The 15,517-nt window shown below is 40.9% G+C and overlaps 1 protein-coding gene across 2 annotated transcripts in view; it reads right to left on the minus strand.

The window, feature by feature from the left end:
- Nucleotides 1-13,488: 13,488 nt before the first annotated feature.
- The window catches only part of LRCH1 (leucine rich repeats and calponin homology domain containing 1), a 191,299-nt gene continuing 189,270 nt past the window's right edge, over nucleotides 13,489-15,517 (minus strand). For both annotated transcript variants that reach the window (XM_058548176.1, XM_058548179.1), the window contains one exon: nucleotides 13,489-14,519. In XM_058548176.1, the coding sequence (XP_058404159.1) occupies nucleotides 14,409-14,519 (111 nt within the window). In that variant the 3' untranslated portion in view covers nucleotides 13,489-14,408. The remainder of the gene's footprint in view (nucleotides 14,520-15,517) is intronic.

Below are 15,517 nucleotides of genomic sequence, written 5' to 3' on the forward strand. Positions count from 1 at the left end.
CTACAATAGAATGGGTAGAATTGGAGTATATTCAGACGTTGGGATATTCTACATTAATGAAAATGCACACACCATAACTAGATGTGGCAACATGGAGGGGTCTCAAATATAATCTTGAGTGAAAGAATCCAGATACAAAATTATATACTGTGTAAATTATTTTGTACCATTTGATATTCCAAGCCAAGCAGAACTCACCCATGGTGTTAGAAGTCAGGATGGTGTCACCCATAGCAGGGGGAGGGCTGGGGCCCTGGGGGAGGTGATTGGAGGGCAGCATGAGAGGCCGTTTGGGGTATGAGTGATGCTCTCTTTCTTCATCTAGGTGCTTGTTACGTGAGTGTGTTCACTTTGAAAATTCACCAGGCCGTACACTTAAGATTTATATACTTTTTCATGTGTGTTAAACTTCAGTGAAGTTTACATTAAAAACGTGTTAGGTATTTATGCCGTGGATATATAAATACACTGCATGAAGAAGAAAAGATCCTGATATTATTTGGGGGGATAAAATTTCCAGTGGCCATATCGTTTACAGATTCAAGTAATGTATCTCACTTAGAAACCACTTAGAAGTGAGGGTGATGTGTGATGCTTCAAAAAAGTGCCTTGTGATGTCTCTAATGTTGAAGATGCAAGTGCAGAGTTTGGATAAAATCATTTCATGAAATCTTACAGTGGAAGATTCTAAGTTGACATTTTAAAAATATTTTTAATATATGTGTAATAAGCTGTGACAAGTAGACAGGAATTTTGTATTGAGTTCATAAATATATTTCAAAATAGCTAAATAATTTTTTTGCATATTCTCATCAGAAAAATGCAGATCTGCTATTCAAGATTGTCTTGTACTTGGGCACATTGGACATATGTGGTATATAACATAGATTACATTGGTTTATGGAACTTCTGAAACCAAAACCACTTTATTAAAACAAAAACAGCCAAGTTTTTTTTAAAAGCTTTCGGTTTAGGATTGGGTTTGAGTGAAGAAAGGAAATGCCATTGGTGGTGTTTCCACGGTGAGGATGGCAACAGCAGCAGCTAAAAAGGAATTGGCAGAGGTGGTGGAGCAAATAAAGGTGCAGCAGCCACAAAAGCACACGTGACCATGAGGACAGAAACAGCAGCTAAATTCAAGATGGCGGACGAAGTATTAGAATCAAGATCAACATCTCAAAATTAATAATTTTCCTATCAGCCTGTAAATACCTAACAAAAAAGTATAAAAGGAAAATGATCCCATTCACAGCAGTAACAAAAAACAGGTACCTAGAAATAACCTGAACAAAAAACTGTATAAAATCTTTACTGAAGCATTAAACAAATGAAGAGCAATATCGTATTCATGGAATGAAAGGCTCAATACTCTAGAGCTACTAATACATACCAGATTAATCTAAAGATGCAATGCAATCTTAATCAAAATCTCAATATTTTTAATGGAACTTGACAAGCTAATTATAAATATATATGGAAGAATATACCAAGACAGTTTTGAAAAAGAACAAATTGGTTTACCAGGTGTCAAGACATTATAAAGCTGTGATAATTAAAAGAGGTTTGAACTCAGAATTCTGAGTTCAATAGATCAGAGAAGTCCTGCTACAGACCCGTACAGGAATTTAGTCTATGCTATTGGTAGTGTCTCAAGTCAGTGAGGAAAGCATGGGCATTTCCATAAATGGTGTTGCAAAATTATTTTTCAGCAGCTTCATGGAGAAAGACATACAAAATGAGACCTGGGCAAGGACGTGCATTGCAGCACTGTTTGTAATAGAGAAAATATGAAAACAACCCAAGACATTTATGAAGAAAAATAAGTTACAGAATAATCCACATAATTCAATACTGTTATATTTTAAAATCATCAAAACAATATGTATATTTTCTATAGGTAGAAATAGTTCGTAGGAAAAGGTCTGAATGAAAATGCTTCCCAGAGGCAGTTACCTCTGGGAAGGAGGAGAAGAGCTTCAGAATTGTGGATGATAGTCAAGGGGTTTCATTTTGATAGATAATGTCATTTCTACAAACAAGTTATTCATGTATTTTTGAGGTATAAAACATTAATTTTAAACATCAATGTTTAGTAAAAGTTGAAAGCCAGAAAGAAAAAACTAGTCCTTACAGCCATCTGTGTCAAGGCCCAGACACACATCTTGCGTCTTACTTGCTTCATTTTTATACCCCTGGGAATTTAAATTCTGATTCAAAAACACTTTTTGAAAAAAATAGAATTAACATACTCTATGAAGTAAGAGTTTCAGAATAAGAAAAGCTGATATGAGTCCTGCCTTCGTAAAGTATCTTGGGCAGGTCATTACATCCTTAGAAGCCTGATTCCTAGTCTGAAAATGGTGTAGACAGGAGCCCCTGCACAATCTAACTCACAGGCTGTGGAGACAGCAGAACAAGATGCACGTAGGAAATCACGATCATGCTAGCCTGTTAACGGCCGGGTGCATTAGTACCAGTGGTTCCTAAGTGAAGCGTGCTCTTCTTAGAGGGTGCCCAAGACCATCCACTGGAGTGTGATAGAGCGTCTATGTCTGTTATTTCATCTCCTCCTGTTAAAATTATATTTTTGTGCATGCTTTATAATATATATAACATATTGGTGTGAAAATACATACAATTATATATAAAGAGTTCATATGTTGTGGATGCATGTGGCAGATGTGAGATCCCCCAAAAGTCACCTACCACAACTTTTTGAATAAGAAAAAAGAATTTGTGAGGACCAACACACTGAATATCTGCTGTGCTGTTAATTTGTACTCTGCCTGTACCCAGGCTGGTTGGCTGTAGAAAATATCTTCCCCCTGGAGAACATAGTTTGTAAACTTCCTCACGTCCTTTGGTAGCCTTGGCCAGGCCAGGAGAAAATGTCCTTTTGGTCTTTAGAGAGAAAATAAAAGGAATCTCTACCCTGGTAGTATTTGGCCTCAGTCCAGGACTCTAATCCAAGAGTGTTGAATTTCCAATTTCATTCACATCTCTCTGACACCAGGTGTCAGCATTCTGTCACTGGTGACACTGAGCAGATCACTTTCTGGTAATAGTAGGTAAAGAAGAGAATCTTAGCGCTTCCTCTTTGGGATGATAATGGTATATACTCAACCCCTCAAATAAATTAACATTTCCATCTCATTGGGTTTGTTAGACAAATTCAAATACCACTAAAAATGAGGCATGGAGATGGGAACTGGGTGAGGCAAGAGACTTTTTTGCTTTCAATTTATCAAGATAGTATTTTGGGCATCTGGTTTGGGTGTGTGAGAGTGTGTGTGTGGGGGGGTTAAACCTTGCATGTAGAGTTATGACATTGAGCACAGGCTGTTGGTGGATTGAAGGCATACTGCCTTTTTGATCAGTGCTGGTTAAGTAGGATTATTATTCTCAGAAGACTAAAACCTACTCCTTTTGGCTCTCTTCTGAAATCATTCAGTAAAAACACTGCCACCCAGTGTTTTGATTAGGACAAGCATAATAGACCACACTGAAAAATAAAGTTTTCCAGAATAAATAGTAAGTGACTCATTTTCTTAGTTATATGCAAACAAGGCCTGGCTGACTATAGAACACTTCTTGCCCTAAATGTGGAATAATTTGGCCATATCTTGCTGCATAGTACAGAGAAGCTATTCCAGCTGTCGGAATGATCGTTTTGATTTTTAAATACGAATGTTTAAGATAATCCTGCTAATGTTCCAGCCTTATTCAGTTGTTCTGATCTGGCTCATCACGCAAAGTCCAGGCTGGGGGATTTTCACAATTTGTTTCCTCCCTCAGCCTTTCTGCTGCAGTCATATCCCACCCACCCCTCAAGACCTTATCTCAGGAACAATTCAAAGCAACCTTATATAGCAGCTCCCCTGTGTGGGGCCCACATCTGGAAAAACCTGTATCCTATGCCCTGCCCTGGGAAGAGTGTCTTTCACTCCCAGTGCAGCCCCCTTCTCTCTGCCCTGCCACCCCACAGGCCAGAAACTCAGGTGTCAGCAATGTGTCAGACACCAAGCCTGTGGGTCAAAAACTCCAGGGAACACATCAGGCTTTCCAAATAGTGCCTCTATGCCCGTCTAACTAGGCATGAGGTAGAGCACTGCTCCCCTTTCCCAGGGCAGGGCAAGGCTGGGGAAATGCACGGCACCCCAACATCTCTGGAAACTCGTGGCCTCCTCAACTCTTCCTATACTCTTCATGGAGGGTGCTGGATAGAACTGGGTTTTGCACCATCACTTCATCATTTGTATCTTCATCACTTAGTTGTTTTCTTCACTTGTCTTCATCACTTGTATCTATGATTATTCTTATTGTTAAGATTTCTATAAGAGAACAAATGGATTATTGTGGGTCTTCTTATGCTCTTTTCCTCTTGAAATTATTATTTTATCCAATATGAGCTTGATAAAAGAGGTTTATTGGGAAATGAACAAATATAGCAGGACAGATTCTTTTTTCAGGAGTACCAAGGAGGCAGAGATAATCTGGAGGGAGCAGGGAAAGCGTCACTGAAAAGGAAGGCATTGGTTGTAAGTCTTGAAGTCTGGGTAGCATGTCATGAAGTCAAGAAAAGGTGAGAGGACATTCCAAGCAGCAAGTGTAGGACAGGGGACAAAGACATCAGAGTCCCTGGCAAGGTGCGGGAGAGAGGAGGCTGGAGTGGCTGAACCAGAGAGTGTTAGCACCAAATTGTTAACAGATTAGAAAGGCACACATGGTACTGAAATCTACTGGATAAGTAATAGTGAGGTACTGAAGGTGTTTCCAGTATAGACGGGACATGATGAGACTTGTGTTTTATAAATATTGTTGTGGTAGCAGGGAGAAGATAGTAAAGAGGAGAGAGACAGGAAGACCAGATGGACCATTGTCTGCTCACCCCAGGGAGAGCTGATGAGGACTGGCACTGAGGTGGTAGGGACAAAGAGGGAATGCTGGGGCTGAGGGATGTTTCTGAGGGAGGATCTGTGTGACTTAGTGACCAACTGAAAGGGACAGAGATGCATCAGTGATGATCCTACAGTGTCTAGCTTGGGAGGCCGGAGAGATGGTGAAACCATTGAATCAGGAAATGCATGAGACGAAGGAGTTTGGGAAGGTAGATAGGGAGTTCAATTTTAAATACATAAAGTTTGAAGGACCAGTAGGACCTCCAAGTGAAGATACTCAGAAGAGAAATAGGACCTCGAATTGTGAAGATATGTAGATTTATAAGTCACTACTTCTGGTGGACACCACCAAAGATCTTCGGCATGGATGGAAGAGTGCCAAGCACCCCTCCTAAAAAAAAGAAGGAAGAGACTATGAAGAAAAATGGGGAAAGAACACTCAGAGAGATAAAAGTAGCAGCAAGAGAGAACTCTCGGGTTTCAAGAAGCAAGTGTTCAACCATCCTGTGTGCTACAGGAAGGTCAAATAGAACAAAGACTGAAAAGAGTCCATTGAGTCTGGCGATTGGGATGGGACCCATGACTTTATTATGAGTGTTGTCATTGGAGTGGTAATGATAGAAGGGAAAATGAACAGAAAGAGAAGGCATTTATTCAACAAATATTTATCAAGCACCTATTATGTATCAGGCACTGTTGTAGGCCTTGAGGATACAGCAGTAAACAAAACAAAGACCCCTGCACTCATGGAGTTGGCACTCCAGCACTGTTTATAGAATACTCCTTAAAGAACATTCACTAAGGATTTGGGAAGATAAGAGACAAGATAGTATTTTGAGGGGAAAGATGAAGTCAAGGGAGGTGTTTCTTACAGGCTGGTAAGGCTTCTGCTTCTGGCTTAATCACTATAGACAGAAAGAAGAGTTTGGAGGAGATGAAGGGAGGGAGGAAGGAAGAGAGAGAGAGACAGAGAGTCAGAGAGAGACCAATAACACAAAACCTCCCATGGAGAGTGGAGTGGGTGTTTAACTTTGGAAGGGTGAGGGGTCATCTATTTCTCCAAGACAGGAAATAATTTGACAGTTCACATCTGATGGCCTCCATTTTCACTGTAAATTAAGAGACAAGCTGAGAGCAGACTGAAGGAGATTTGAGACAAGAATTTAAAGAACTGAAGCAGGAAGTAGGAAAAGAGCCAAAGGGCATGAAATCAGCATTAATTTCCAAGCAGAGTTGTATCCGGTTAAGCAACGAAAGTATGTGACAGAGAGTCAGCTTAGCTCACCACCTACACAGTCAGCCCACTCGAAGCCGTATGGCGTCTTCCTCAGGCAGTAGACACGTCTTCTCCTCTGTCCCCATCCCCCAACTTTTGTGACTATATCAGATCCTTATGTGGAGATCAAATTCCAAGAGATCGAATACTTTCTTTTACTTCTCAAAGAAAAGCAGTAGTTGTTAGGGAGAGCTTTTTAGCCAAGTACTCAGTCATATTTACTTTGGCATTTCTAATCACAGTAGAAAGCAGGCAGACTTGCTTTTCCACCCCAATCCCACACCCACCCTACCGGATTTGATCTCAGAAATGCCAGTGCGTCTGCCCCGCTGCCCTCTGTAAATCCTCATCAATTTTTTTCGTGAGTGTTGCTGAACCAATCGACCTCCAGGTCCAGCATTCAAAAAGCACAGAGAACAGTCAGACGGATTTTCTACAGTTAACTGCCTCCCATTGCTTTGGTCTCATCACCTCTTTGGCTTTGTCAGAAAGTGCCTCTTTACCTTCTTCCTGAGGACGTTTGTCCTGCATTCTCAATGACACTGTGCTTAATGCAACAATCCTCAGCTCCAGACCTGCCTGACAGGACAGTGTCCTCTGCCCACAAATGTGTATATTTCTTAACAAGATCTCTTGTTTGGACACAGCTGTCTTGGCCCTGTGTGTATATTGATACAGATTTCCAGGACTACTGGTGGAAGGTTCTGCTTACCTATTTAGACGGTCCTCTTTGAGTCCCTTTACCAAGTGGAACACTCATCCATTAGAGGGCAGGATGAAGAAGCCTGGGCTGCTGATGACCAGGGGACACCTGATGACCGGGCAACTCGTCTCAGCCCTGGCAACTCATTTCTGGTCTAAGACATTTTTATGTGTCAGACAAAGAAATTTCTATCTTGTTTAGGCCACTATAACTTGATTTTTCTGTTATTTGCTGTCAAACCTAATTCTATCTGATGGATCATTTTTGTCTGACATTAATACTGCTATATTGGCTTTCTTTTCATTTGTATTTGTGGTACATGAATAAAAATCAATGTGTGGTATCACTTTCTGTCTCTTTACTTTCAATCTATGTTTTTATATTTAATTGTGTCTGTAATCATCATATAGTTGGATTTTTAACCTGCCTTTTAGCTATCTAGTTCATTAATATTTATTGTGACTGCTGATATATTTGGGTTTATTTCCACTCTGGTATTTGGGGCCTTCCCATAACTCTGCTTCTGGGGCTGCTTCTCCCCACTCCACTTCCTTGCTGGCACTTTTGGAAGAGATTTTTAACTTCATATTTTCTTCTGTACTGATTTGAAAGCAATAGACTCTCTTTTCTTTACATTAAAATTTTCACATTTGCGTTTAACACAGTTGAAGATAAATCAACATCTCTACCTTCCTCCAAAACAGTACAAGGAACTAGAATATTTGAACTCCCATTATGCCTTGTGGTCTTACATAAGAAATGGCCAGTACTTTCTTTCCACTATGCTTTTTGTTAGCACCCTCTACCCCAAATTAGACGTTAATATCATCACCCTACAGCCAATGTTCATTTGGATATGCCCACATAGCTACCTATTTATTTGTTGGCCATTCTATTTCGGATTTTAGATCTTCCTTCTCCCTGAAATACATAAATCAGTGAAAGTGAGTTGATGGTGAATTCAGTTTTTATCTCAAAATATTGACAGTTATTTTCTCTTAGCACTCTAAAGAGATACTCCACTGTCTATTGGCTTCTGATTGTACTGTTGAGAAGTCTGCTGTCAACCTAATTGAGTTTTTCTCTTTTTTGTGGGTAATCTGTCTTCATTTTTAGGATTGCATTTGTCTTTATCTGCAGCTTCACTGCAGATATAGATATATTTTTACTTATTCTGCTTAAAATTTGTTGTGCTTCCTGAATCTAAGCATTCAAATGCTTTCTCAATTCTGGAAAGTTCTCGGTCACTATCTCTTTATATATTACCTCTCCTGTACCTCTCTTCTTAATAGTCACACTAAGAGGATAAATAAATACTTGAATAGCTTCCTGCCAGTTCAGATCAAGTCTTTCCACCAAATAAGTTGCAAAAAAAAAACCTTTCAGGCTTCAAGTTTCATACCTTATTTTGTAATTTTGCATAGTAAGCTCTTGCATGGTTTGGTGTAATCTCAGGGAATCCGTGAGGCCTGAGTGGTGGGTACATTCCTTCAGTAAGGAATTGCTTTTTCTTCCCCCCGGTGTCCTGGAGTGTGACCCACCTCAGACACTGTAAGGAAATATTCTTCATCTTGGGGTTTCCCAGACCACACTTGTAGTGGAAAGTCAAATCATAAATCTATGGAAGATGAGACCTGTAGTGACAAAATCACAGAAGATGATATTTTCCTATCTACCCTCAGCCAAGGATGACTAGTTTCCTTGTCATCTCCCTTTGCAGGCAGGCTGATTTTTTCCCTCTACCCTTTCAATGAAGATACAGCCCTTTACAGATCCTGGCTTTGTACAGAGATTTCACTTCCAACTCAGGACCACCTTGAACGGGTCCATGTACTTGTCTCCATCACAGGGTGCTCATTACTACACCATCTTGTGGTCAAGAAGTTGCATGAATGCTCCCAGCACAGCGGTGGCACCACCTTTGTGTTATCACTCTGGTCTCCAGCTCCCTCTCTGTTTAGAGAGCCCGGGATTTCCTTATTTTCTTAGGATAACCAAAGCATTTAAATGGGTGTACATATATATGTTTTTAAGCATGTCTAGGCATGTTGTTGAGGGAGGTTGTACAGGGATATAAACACCTCAGCTCCCTCTTGGGAGTTTGGCTGGGATAATTCTGAGGTGTGAGATGTTCTCTCCTGTTTCTGTTTCCCAGTTTCCTCCAGGATTGAGCTTCAGTCTCTCACTGGGGAGCTGGTTTAAGAATGCACCCCCTACTGGCCACCTTCTCTTTCCAGCTGCACCTCCTAAGCCCCCTGCAGACACCCTGTGCCCAACAAAGACCTAGGGCCCTAATCCTTATTTCAGGGCCTGTCTGCATTTTTCGATATTGCCCACCTAATACCACATGATTCTAGGAACTAGAATATGCTTCTCGGTGCTTCTAGAGGAAGCTTTTAAAATATCCTGTTAGTCCCTGTCTAGTGAACTCTACTTTTTCTTTCAGCAAACAATACTATCCTGGGAAAAATGCATATACTCTAACATTACCAAGGAAAAAAAGCCAGTATATAAACTTGTACTATGTGAAAATGCATAGGAACGTCTTAAAGAAAATATTTCAAAAGTTTAACAGTTCCCTATGAGGTGGGATTACAGATGCCTTCCCCAACTTCTTTATACTTTCTGAAGTTTCTATGATGAACATGTATCACTTTAATAAACAGTGAAAGAAAAATTGCAAAATTAACAAAAATCATAGCAACATTTTATTAAATTGGGAGAGACAAATGGCAAAGAACCTGGAGGCTTCTCCCCAAACCTCATGTCAGGTGAGGCCTGTGTCCTCGCCACTGTGTCTGTTTCGTAAGTCTCTCCTTTCCCGCTCTTGTTGTTCTGGCCTTCATCTATCTTAGCTAGCATTTAAACTAGTCCCAGTAGGCTCAGCTTATCAGGTTTTATCACACGAATATGCTTTCTTTCGTATCTCTAAACATCCTAAGTATTGTTAAGGACATTTTTTTTTTTCCTTTAACTCTAGAAACTTCAGTTGGGTCAGCTCTGCTGGGAAGCCTGTCGGTACAGTGAAAAGGACACAGGCCTGACATAGCTGAACTTGACTCTGCCTCTCTCTGTTACTCAAGGTTACTGCTGTGACCTTGAACGAGTTACTTGAATACTTTGCATCTCAGCTTCTCCTTATTAGTTTGCACTCCTAAATTAGAAGTGATAGAAGCCCAACTTGAATTGATTTGATGGAAAGTCAGAGCCTCTTGGAAGTACTCATGGAAGGTTTGACTACACAAGCTTCAGAAATACAGAACTCGTTTATTACTGGGCCTGGGAATGCAAACATCAGAGTTTTCTTTGCTGTCTCTTATCCCTACTTCTCTCCACATGTCAGTTTTATCCTCTATGTCTTTTCTGTCTTCTGTCTTCAGTCACCAGGAAAAGAATTAAAAACCTGGGGAAGAGACTTATGGGTCAATAGTGAATAAGGTGGCTGCTCCTGAACTAATAAACAATAGCCAGGTGGGCAGAGTCAGGTAAGAACAACAAAAACCTCGTGGCACGTGAAGCAGGGTGAGTTCCTAGATGTATGTGGTATTAGGTGGGTGACCCCGTAAGTGTCCACTACAAGTTCATTCCTAATAGCATTTTGGTAAGAATTTTTGAGATAATGTATGTGACGTTCATTGATTCTTCTAACCGGCATCTTTTCAGTGCCTACCACATGATAAGCATTGTTCTAGGCAATGGAGAATCAACAGAGAACAAAATAGGCAAGCAGCCTTGTTTTAATGGAGGTTATAGTTCAGAAAAAACACTTGACCCACAGTAGCTACTCGATGAAGACTGGCCATTCAGGTGGTCCCTTAGCGTGTGAGTGTGGGGAGTGAAGACAGTGGTTTAGAGTGGAACCTGGCTTTACACACATGCCCCACACTCAAGGAGTACCAGTTCTGAGGATAACTCTCTGAGTTCATACATCCCCCGAGACCAGTCTTGATGGGCCTGATCTCTGCCAGCTGACCTCCTGTGTGGAAGATGGAAGATTAGATAACCAGCCCCACCGCAGTCATTGCTGGCCGGATCTCTCAGGCTCACCCAGGAAGAACTGGGAAGCCCCAGATGCAGCTGTTGGCCAGAACTCGGTCCCTGGGGCAATCCCCAGCTGTGGCCAATGCCACATGGCTGAACTGCATGGATGACCCTAACGCAAGCATCCCCTGCCGGGCTCCCCCAGTGCTCCCACTCCTGCTGCCATCCCTCCCTTTGCCCTCCACATGTTCCCACGTTGCTCCAGCCAACTTACAACGCCAAGTGTCTATGAAGCGCTGGACTTATCTATAATGTGCAGAAGACTAAGATGACTAAGATTTTGGAGTTGCACACAGCAGCAGCAATCCCGATCAGAACATCACGGGCCAGGCATAGGTTTTCTTGACTCGGTAGATACGGATCTTAAATGTAGAGGCCCTGACACCGTCCCTGCTCGGGTCTTTGGTCTCAGGTCTTGTGCGTTGTGTGTGGGTTGGGGCGAGAAGACAGACACAATCCATCACTGTTTTCACTTGAATTCCCCAAAGCAGCTGCTCTTCTACCAGCGGTAGGCTGGATGTGTGGGGAAAACGCTAACACTGCTCTGGATCTATCGGAGTTGTAATCAAGGCAGCCACTTCAGTTTCTAAGTGTCAGATTCCACAGGAGGCAGTTAAGGAGGGAGGACCAGACCCCATGGTTTTACAACATGCCCCACAGAACCTTAAGGCTTCCTCAGAGACGCTCTGGAGCCACCATCCAAGGCGCAGCTATAGGGTCCTGAGTCTATAGCTCCACCTCTAGCCCCACCACATCATAGAGACTCTGCTTTGAACTGCTCTACGTTCTGTGGGTCCAAGTAAGATTTAGTTTGGGGAAAAAACTGCCCTGAGAAATGAATATATACATATTTTTCATTCTATTTATATATATATATTCATTCTCCTGATTTTACATACACATGTATACATACATACATATATATTTTACGTATATACTTTTGTATACACACACACATATATATTTACACTAGATGATTGTTACAATCTATTTCAGAAACGACACCTATGATTTCTTTTGTGACCACAGTCCACTATTGCGCCAGACAGGGAAGTCATTCAGAAGATGGTTTGTACAAATTCCAAGTTTTAATGGCTGTTAAATAATAAAAGGAAGGATATCTGCACTATGTACATTCTGTCCACTTCTGGTACTGTCAGCTGGCCATGCACATTTTATTGCACATATAAACAGTGTACAAGGATCTGGAAGATGTCTTAGCCATACAAGTACTGCATTTAGAAGAACAAAGAAGCCATTTTACAAAATATTGAAGCCATTTGTATTATACAGCCAACTTCAAGAAAATACTGAAAATTAATATCAAAAGAAATATTTTAATTTTGAAAAAAAAAATCTCTCAAAACAAGGATTACAGAGCTTCATGTTGCCATATATACATGTAAAAAAATATTTCAGGACCCTGCATTCTGAGTGCCCATCAAGGGGCAGCAATCTAAATTCCTATTTCCATAATCAACCTCTGCATGTTGCTTACATTGAATACGCTCTTTGTTCAAAATGTCTTTTTTCTTTACATCATTATGCTACTTGACAAAACAGGTATTTGTGCAGTACAGGAAAATATTAAAATATATTTTAAGTTAGGTTAAAGTGCACAGTACATTTGATAGAAAATAACTGCTAGCTGCCAATCCAAATGACCATTTTCGGCAACCCCTCCATCCTGCCCAGAGTCGGGGGCAGCCTTGGCATTGGCTGGTGTTAGTCTGTGTTCAATGTATACCGTCCTCCTGGTGTTTTTCCTTTTGTGTTCACCTTTATGTTTGTCTTACAAATTGTGGCTGCTGCTGTTCTGAAAACTTATAATGGCTTTTCACAGAGGTGAAGATGCAGTCAGCATCCACGAGACTTTGAAAGATGAGTGACCGGGATATCTGTAAGAGCAGGGCAGATGGGCACAAATGCACCCGCCTAAAACAGGGTGTCGTGTCTGTGAAGCCTTATGTGAATCTCTCAGACCATCTCGGGTCCCTTTCCTTCGCTGGCTCTTCTCTAGTCATTATTTTGTTTGAACTCGCTCCCTCCTAAGCCGCTCAGCCTCACAAACAACACTTACTTAACCTTCTCCTGAGCCCGCCTTGGTGTTGCATGCAGCTGCCCCACCAATTTACGGACTCACTTCTGCGGTTTCACACCAGAGACCATGAATCTTGCGGTGTTTTATGGACTACATGGAAAGCCACCGACTAAGTTACAATAAAATGAGCACATCTGCAGCTCAGCATCGTTTCCTCTTTAAAACATGGCAGTTGTAGAAAGTGCTGGTTTCCTGATCCAGGTCCTATGTGCCTTAAGTAATTCTTGATCACTCTCAGTCAGAGCTGCCCTTAAAAAACTTTTTGGTTAAACAACAAACTTTATATCATCTCCACTTTCCTATACCATTTCCTTATTATCTACCTTTGGTGCTAGACTTTCTTTAATTACCCAAGTCACAGTGCAAAATTATACTTCAAGACACATGATGCTAACACTTATTACTCTTCGTGTTAAAATGTGAATGTTTTGTGCATAGCAAAATAAGTATGAATCCAAAAAAATAATAGTTCACATTTTATCTTCAAGTTTAATATGTCTTTTTTTTTCCATCACAGCTATTTACAAATAACTTTGGGGTGCTCACTTGAATTCAGTCAGTTCATTATATCAGAGGACAACAGGGCTGATGGAATGTAGGAAACTGGATGGAATGCAGAAATATAAATAAGACCAATGTCCCATAAACCAAAGTGTAAATAACACCTCCCCAGAAAACAGTTCTTGTCACAGAAGCACCTGTTTTTTGCTTAAATTTTTTTTTCTGAGTCATATACACCAGAAAATGTGATTACTGAGACCTAGAACTACTTGCACACCAAAGAGGATAGAAAATAACTCAATATTTATAATATTAAAATAAAGTGTTTAACCACAAAAAAGCAGTAATAAAATAGTTTCCTAATTTACAATTTGCATCCAAAGGATGAATAACAACTCACTAATAAATAATATTTATATAAATATTTTGTATGTCGAAAATAGTTTTTTAAAAGGCAATGGTCTCAAGAAACTTCTTGAAAAATTTGGTGGTGAAAAACCTGATTGAGTCCCCCTCCCCCCACTAAATACACAATGAGTTTGGTTTTAATAAAACAAATGCATCTTGCTGCAAAACAGTTGTGCTTGGTGTTTGGTAATGGCAGTGGGTGAGCGTGGAAGGGATGAGGGAGGTTGTACAAGGCATTGATGTGCTGTTCAGTTCTTCATAACCAGCTCCCTCACTGGTTTTAAGATCAATACCTGTCACTTAACGTCAGAAGTCAGTTTTGAAAGGTAGAAAATCTCTTATGTCCTCTCTTCAATTCAACTAGAGTCGGGGAACTGACAGGCAGTGAGTGGGAGGCTGGAGGGGACAGATGCGGAGAGCAGAGTTCAGGATCTCTGACGGGAGAAGAGTTTGAGCTGACCCAAAGGAGAGGAGCTGGTTTCATGTGAACAGAGCCTTTGTTACAGTTATGTCTAGCAATGCTTGAACAGTAATGCCCACTTTGACCAGGCCCTTCTCTTCAAGGATATGATGGGGTAGACACAGCTTGTCCTAAAAAGAAGAAGAACGAAACATTGATTTTTAGATGACCGGAATCTAATCATAAAATCTTGTGACATTACTGACGGGAGTTAAGCTGAGCTCTGATCACCTCAGACTGTGCTCCCTCCCTTAGTTTCAACCCATTGCAAAGACCTTGCCTGTGTCTGCAGAGAAAATAATGATTTTCCACAAGTGAAGGTTGTTCCAGAAAGGCTCCCAATCATCCTGAAATCTGCAAAAGATCTAAACATTTTAAAAAGCTTTATACTAAATAACTGAGCTACATAGAGTCAGTTGGAAACCACACACCAAGAACCTACTAGCCTATGTTATTATAAAGCAAAATTGCAAATAGCCTCTCACACATTTTAAATGAACTCAAATACTCATTTTTACAGACCACACACCATTCTAGTGACCATAAACCTTGATTTAATTCATTTTATTTCCTGTGATCTCCGGAACAGAGGCATGCTGTGGACTGGTATCCTTTCGTCACAGTTTATGAACAGCCTTATAAATAAGTAATTTTAACCACAGCCTTCAATAGCCTCTCTTTTAAGACTCTTTCATAAAGCTGTCAGACACAAATGTCCTGCTACTTTCTCATGTTGTACTTTTGCTCTTGGGAAATGTCTAGCACATACTAGCCAAGGAAAATAATCAATGTGAGTCCCTCCCTGACTGCGGCATTTTACATGCTCAACCCAACTGTCTACAAAAGAACATGATGAAATAATTTTACGCCTTTGTCATTTGACCCTGGTCTGATACAAGGGAATCTCCTTCCAGAGTGTGTCTCCTTGGCTGGGAAAAGACTCCATGGCAAGCACTCCCTCTCGTCTACCAATGAGGGTGTGTTCTCCACAGCCCGACGATCGCTGTTTTTAAGGAGAGTTTAAGTGGGATCTGCATCAAGCCCCAGGTGATGCACACAGGGTTTAACATGAAGCCCCTCAGGGTCTCTGGACAGAACTGCTTCCCCTCATGTGACTCTTGCTTGAGGA

This window comes from Diceros bicornis, chromosome 9 (genome assembly GCF_020826845.1).
Source record: "Diceros bicornis minor isolate mBicDic1 chromosome 9, mDicBic1.mat.cur, whole genome shotgun sequence".
Lineage (NCBI taxonomy): Eukaryota > Metazoa > Chordata > Mammalia > Perissodactyla > Rhinocerotidae > Diceros > Diceros bicornis.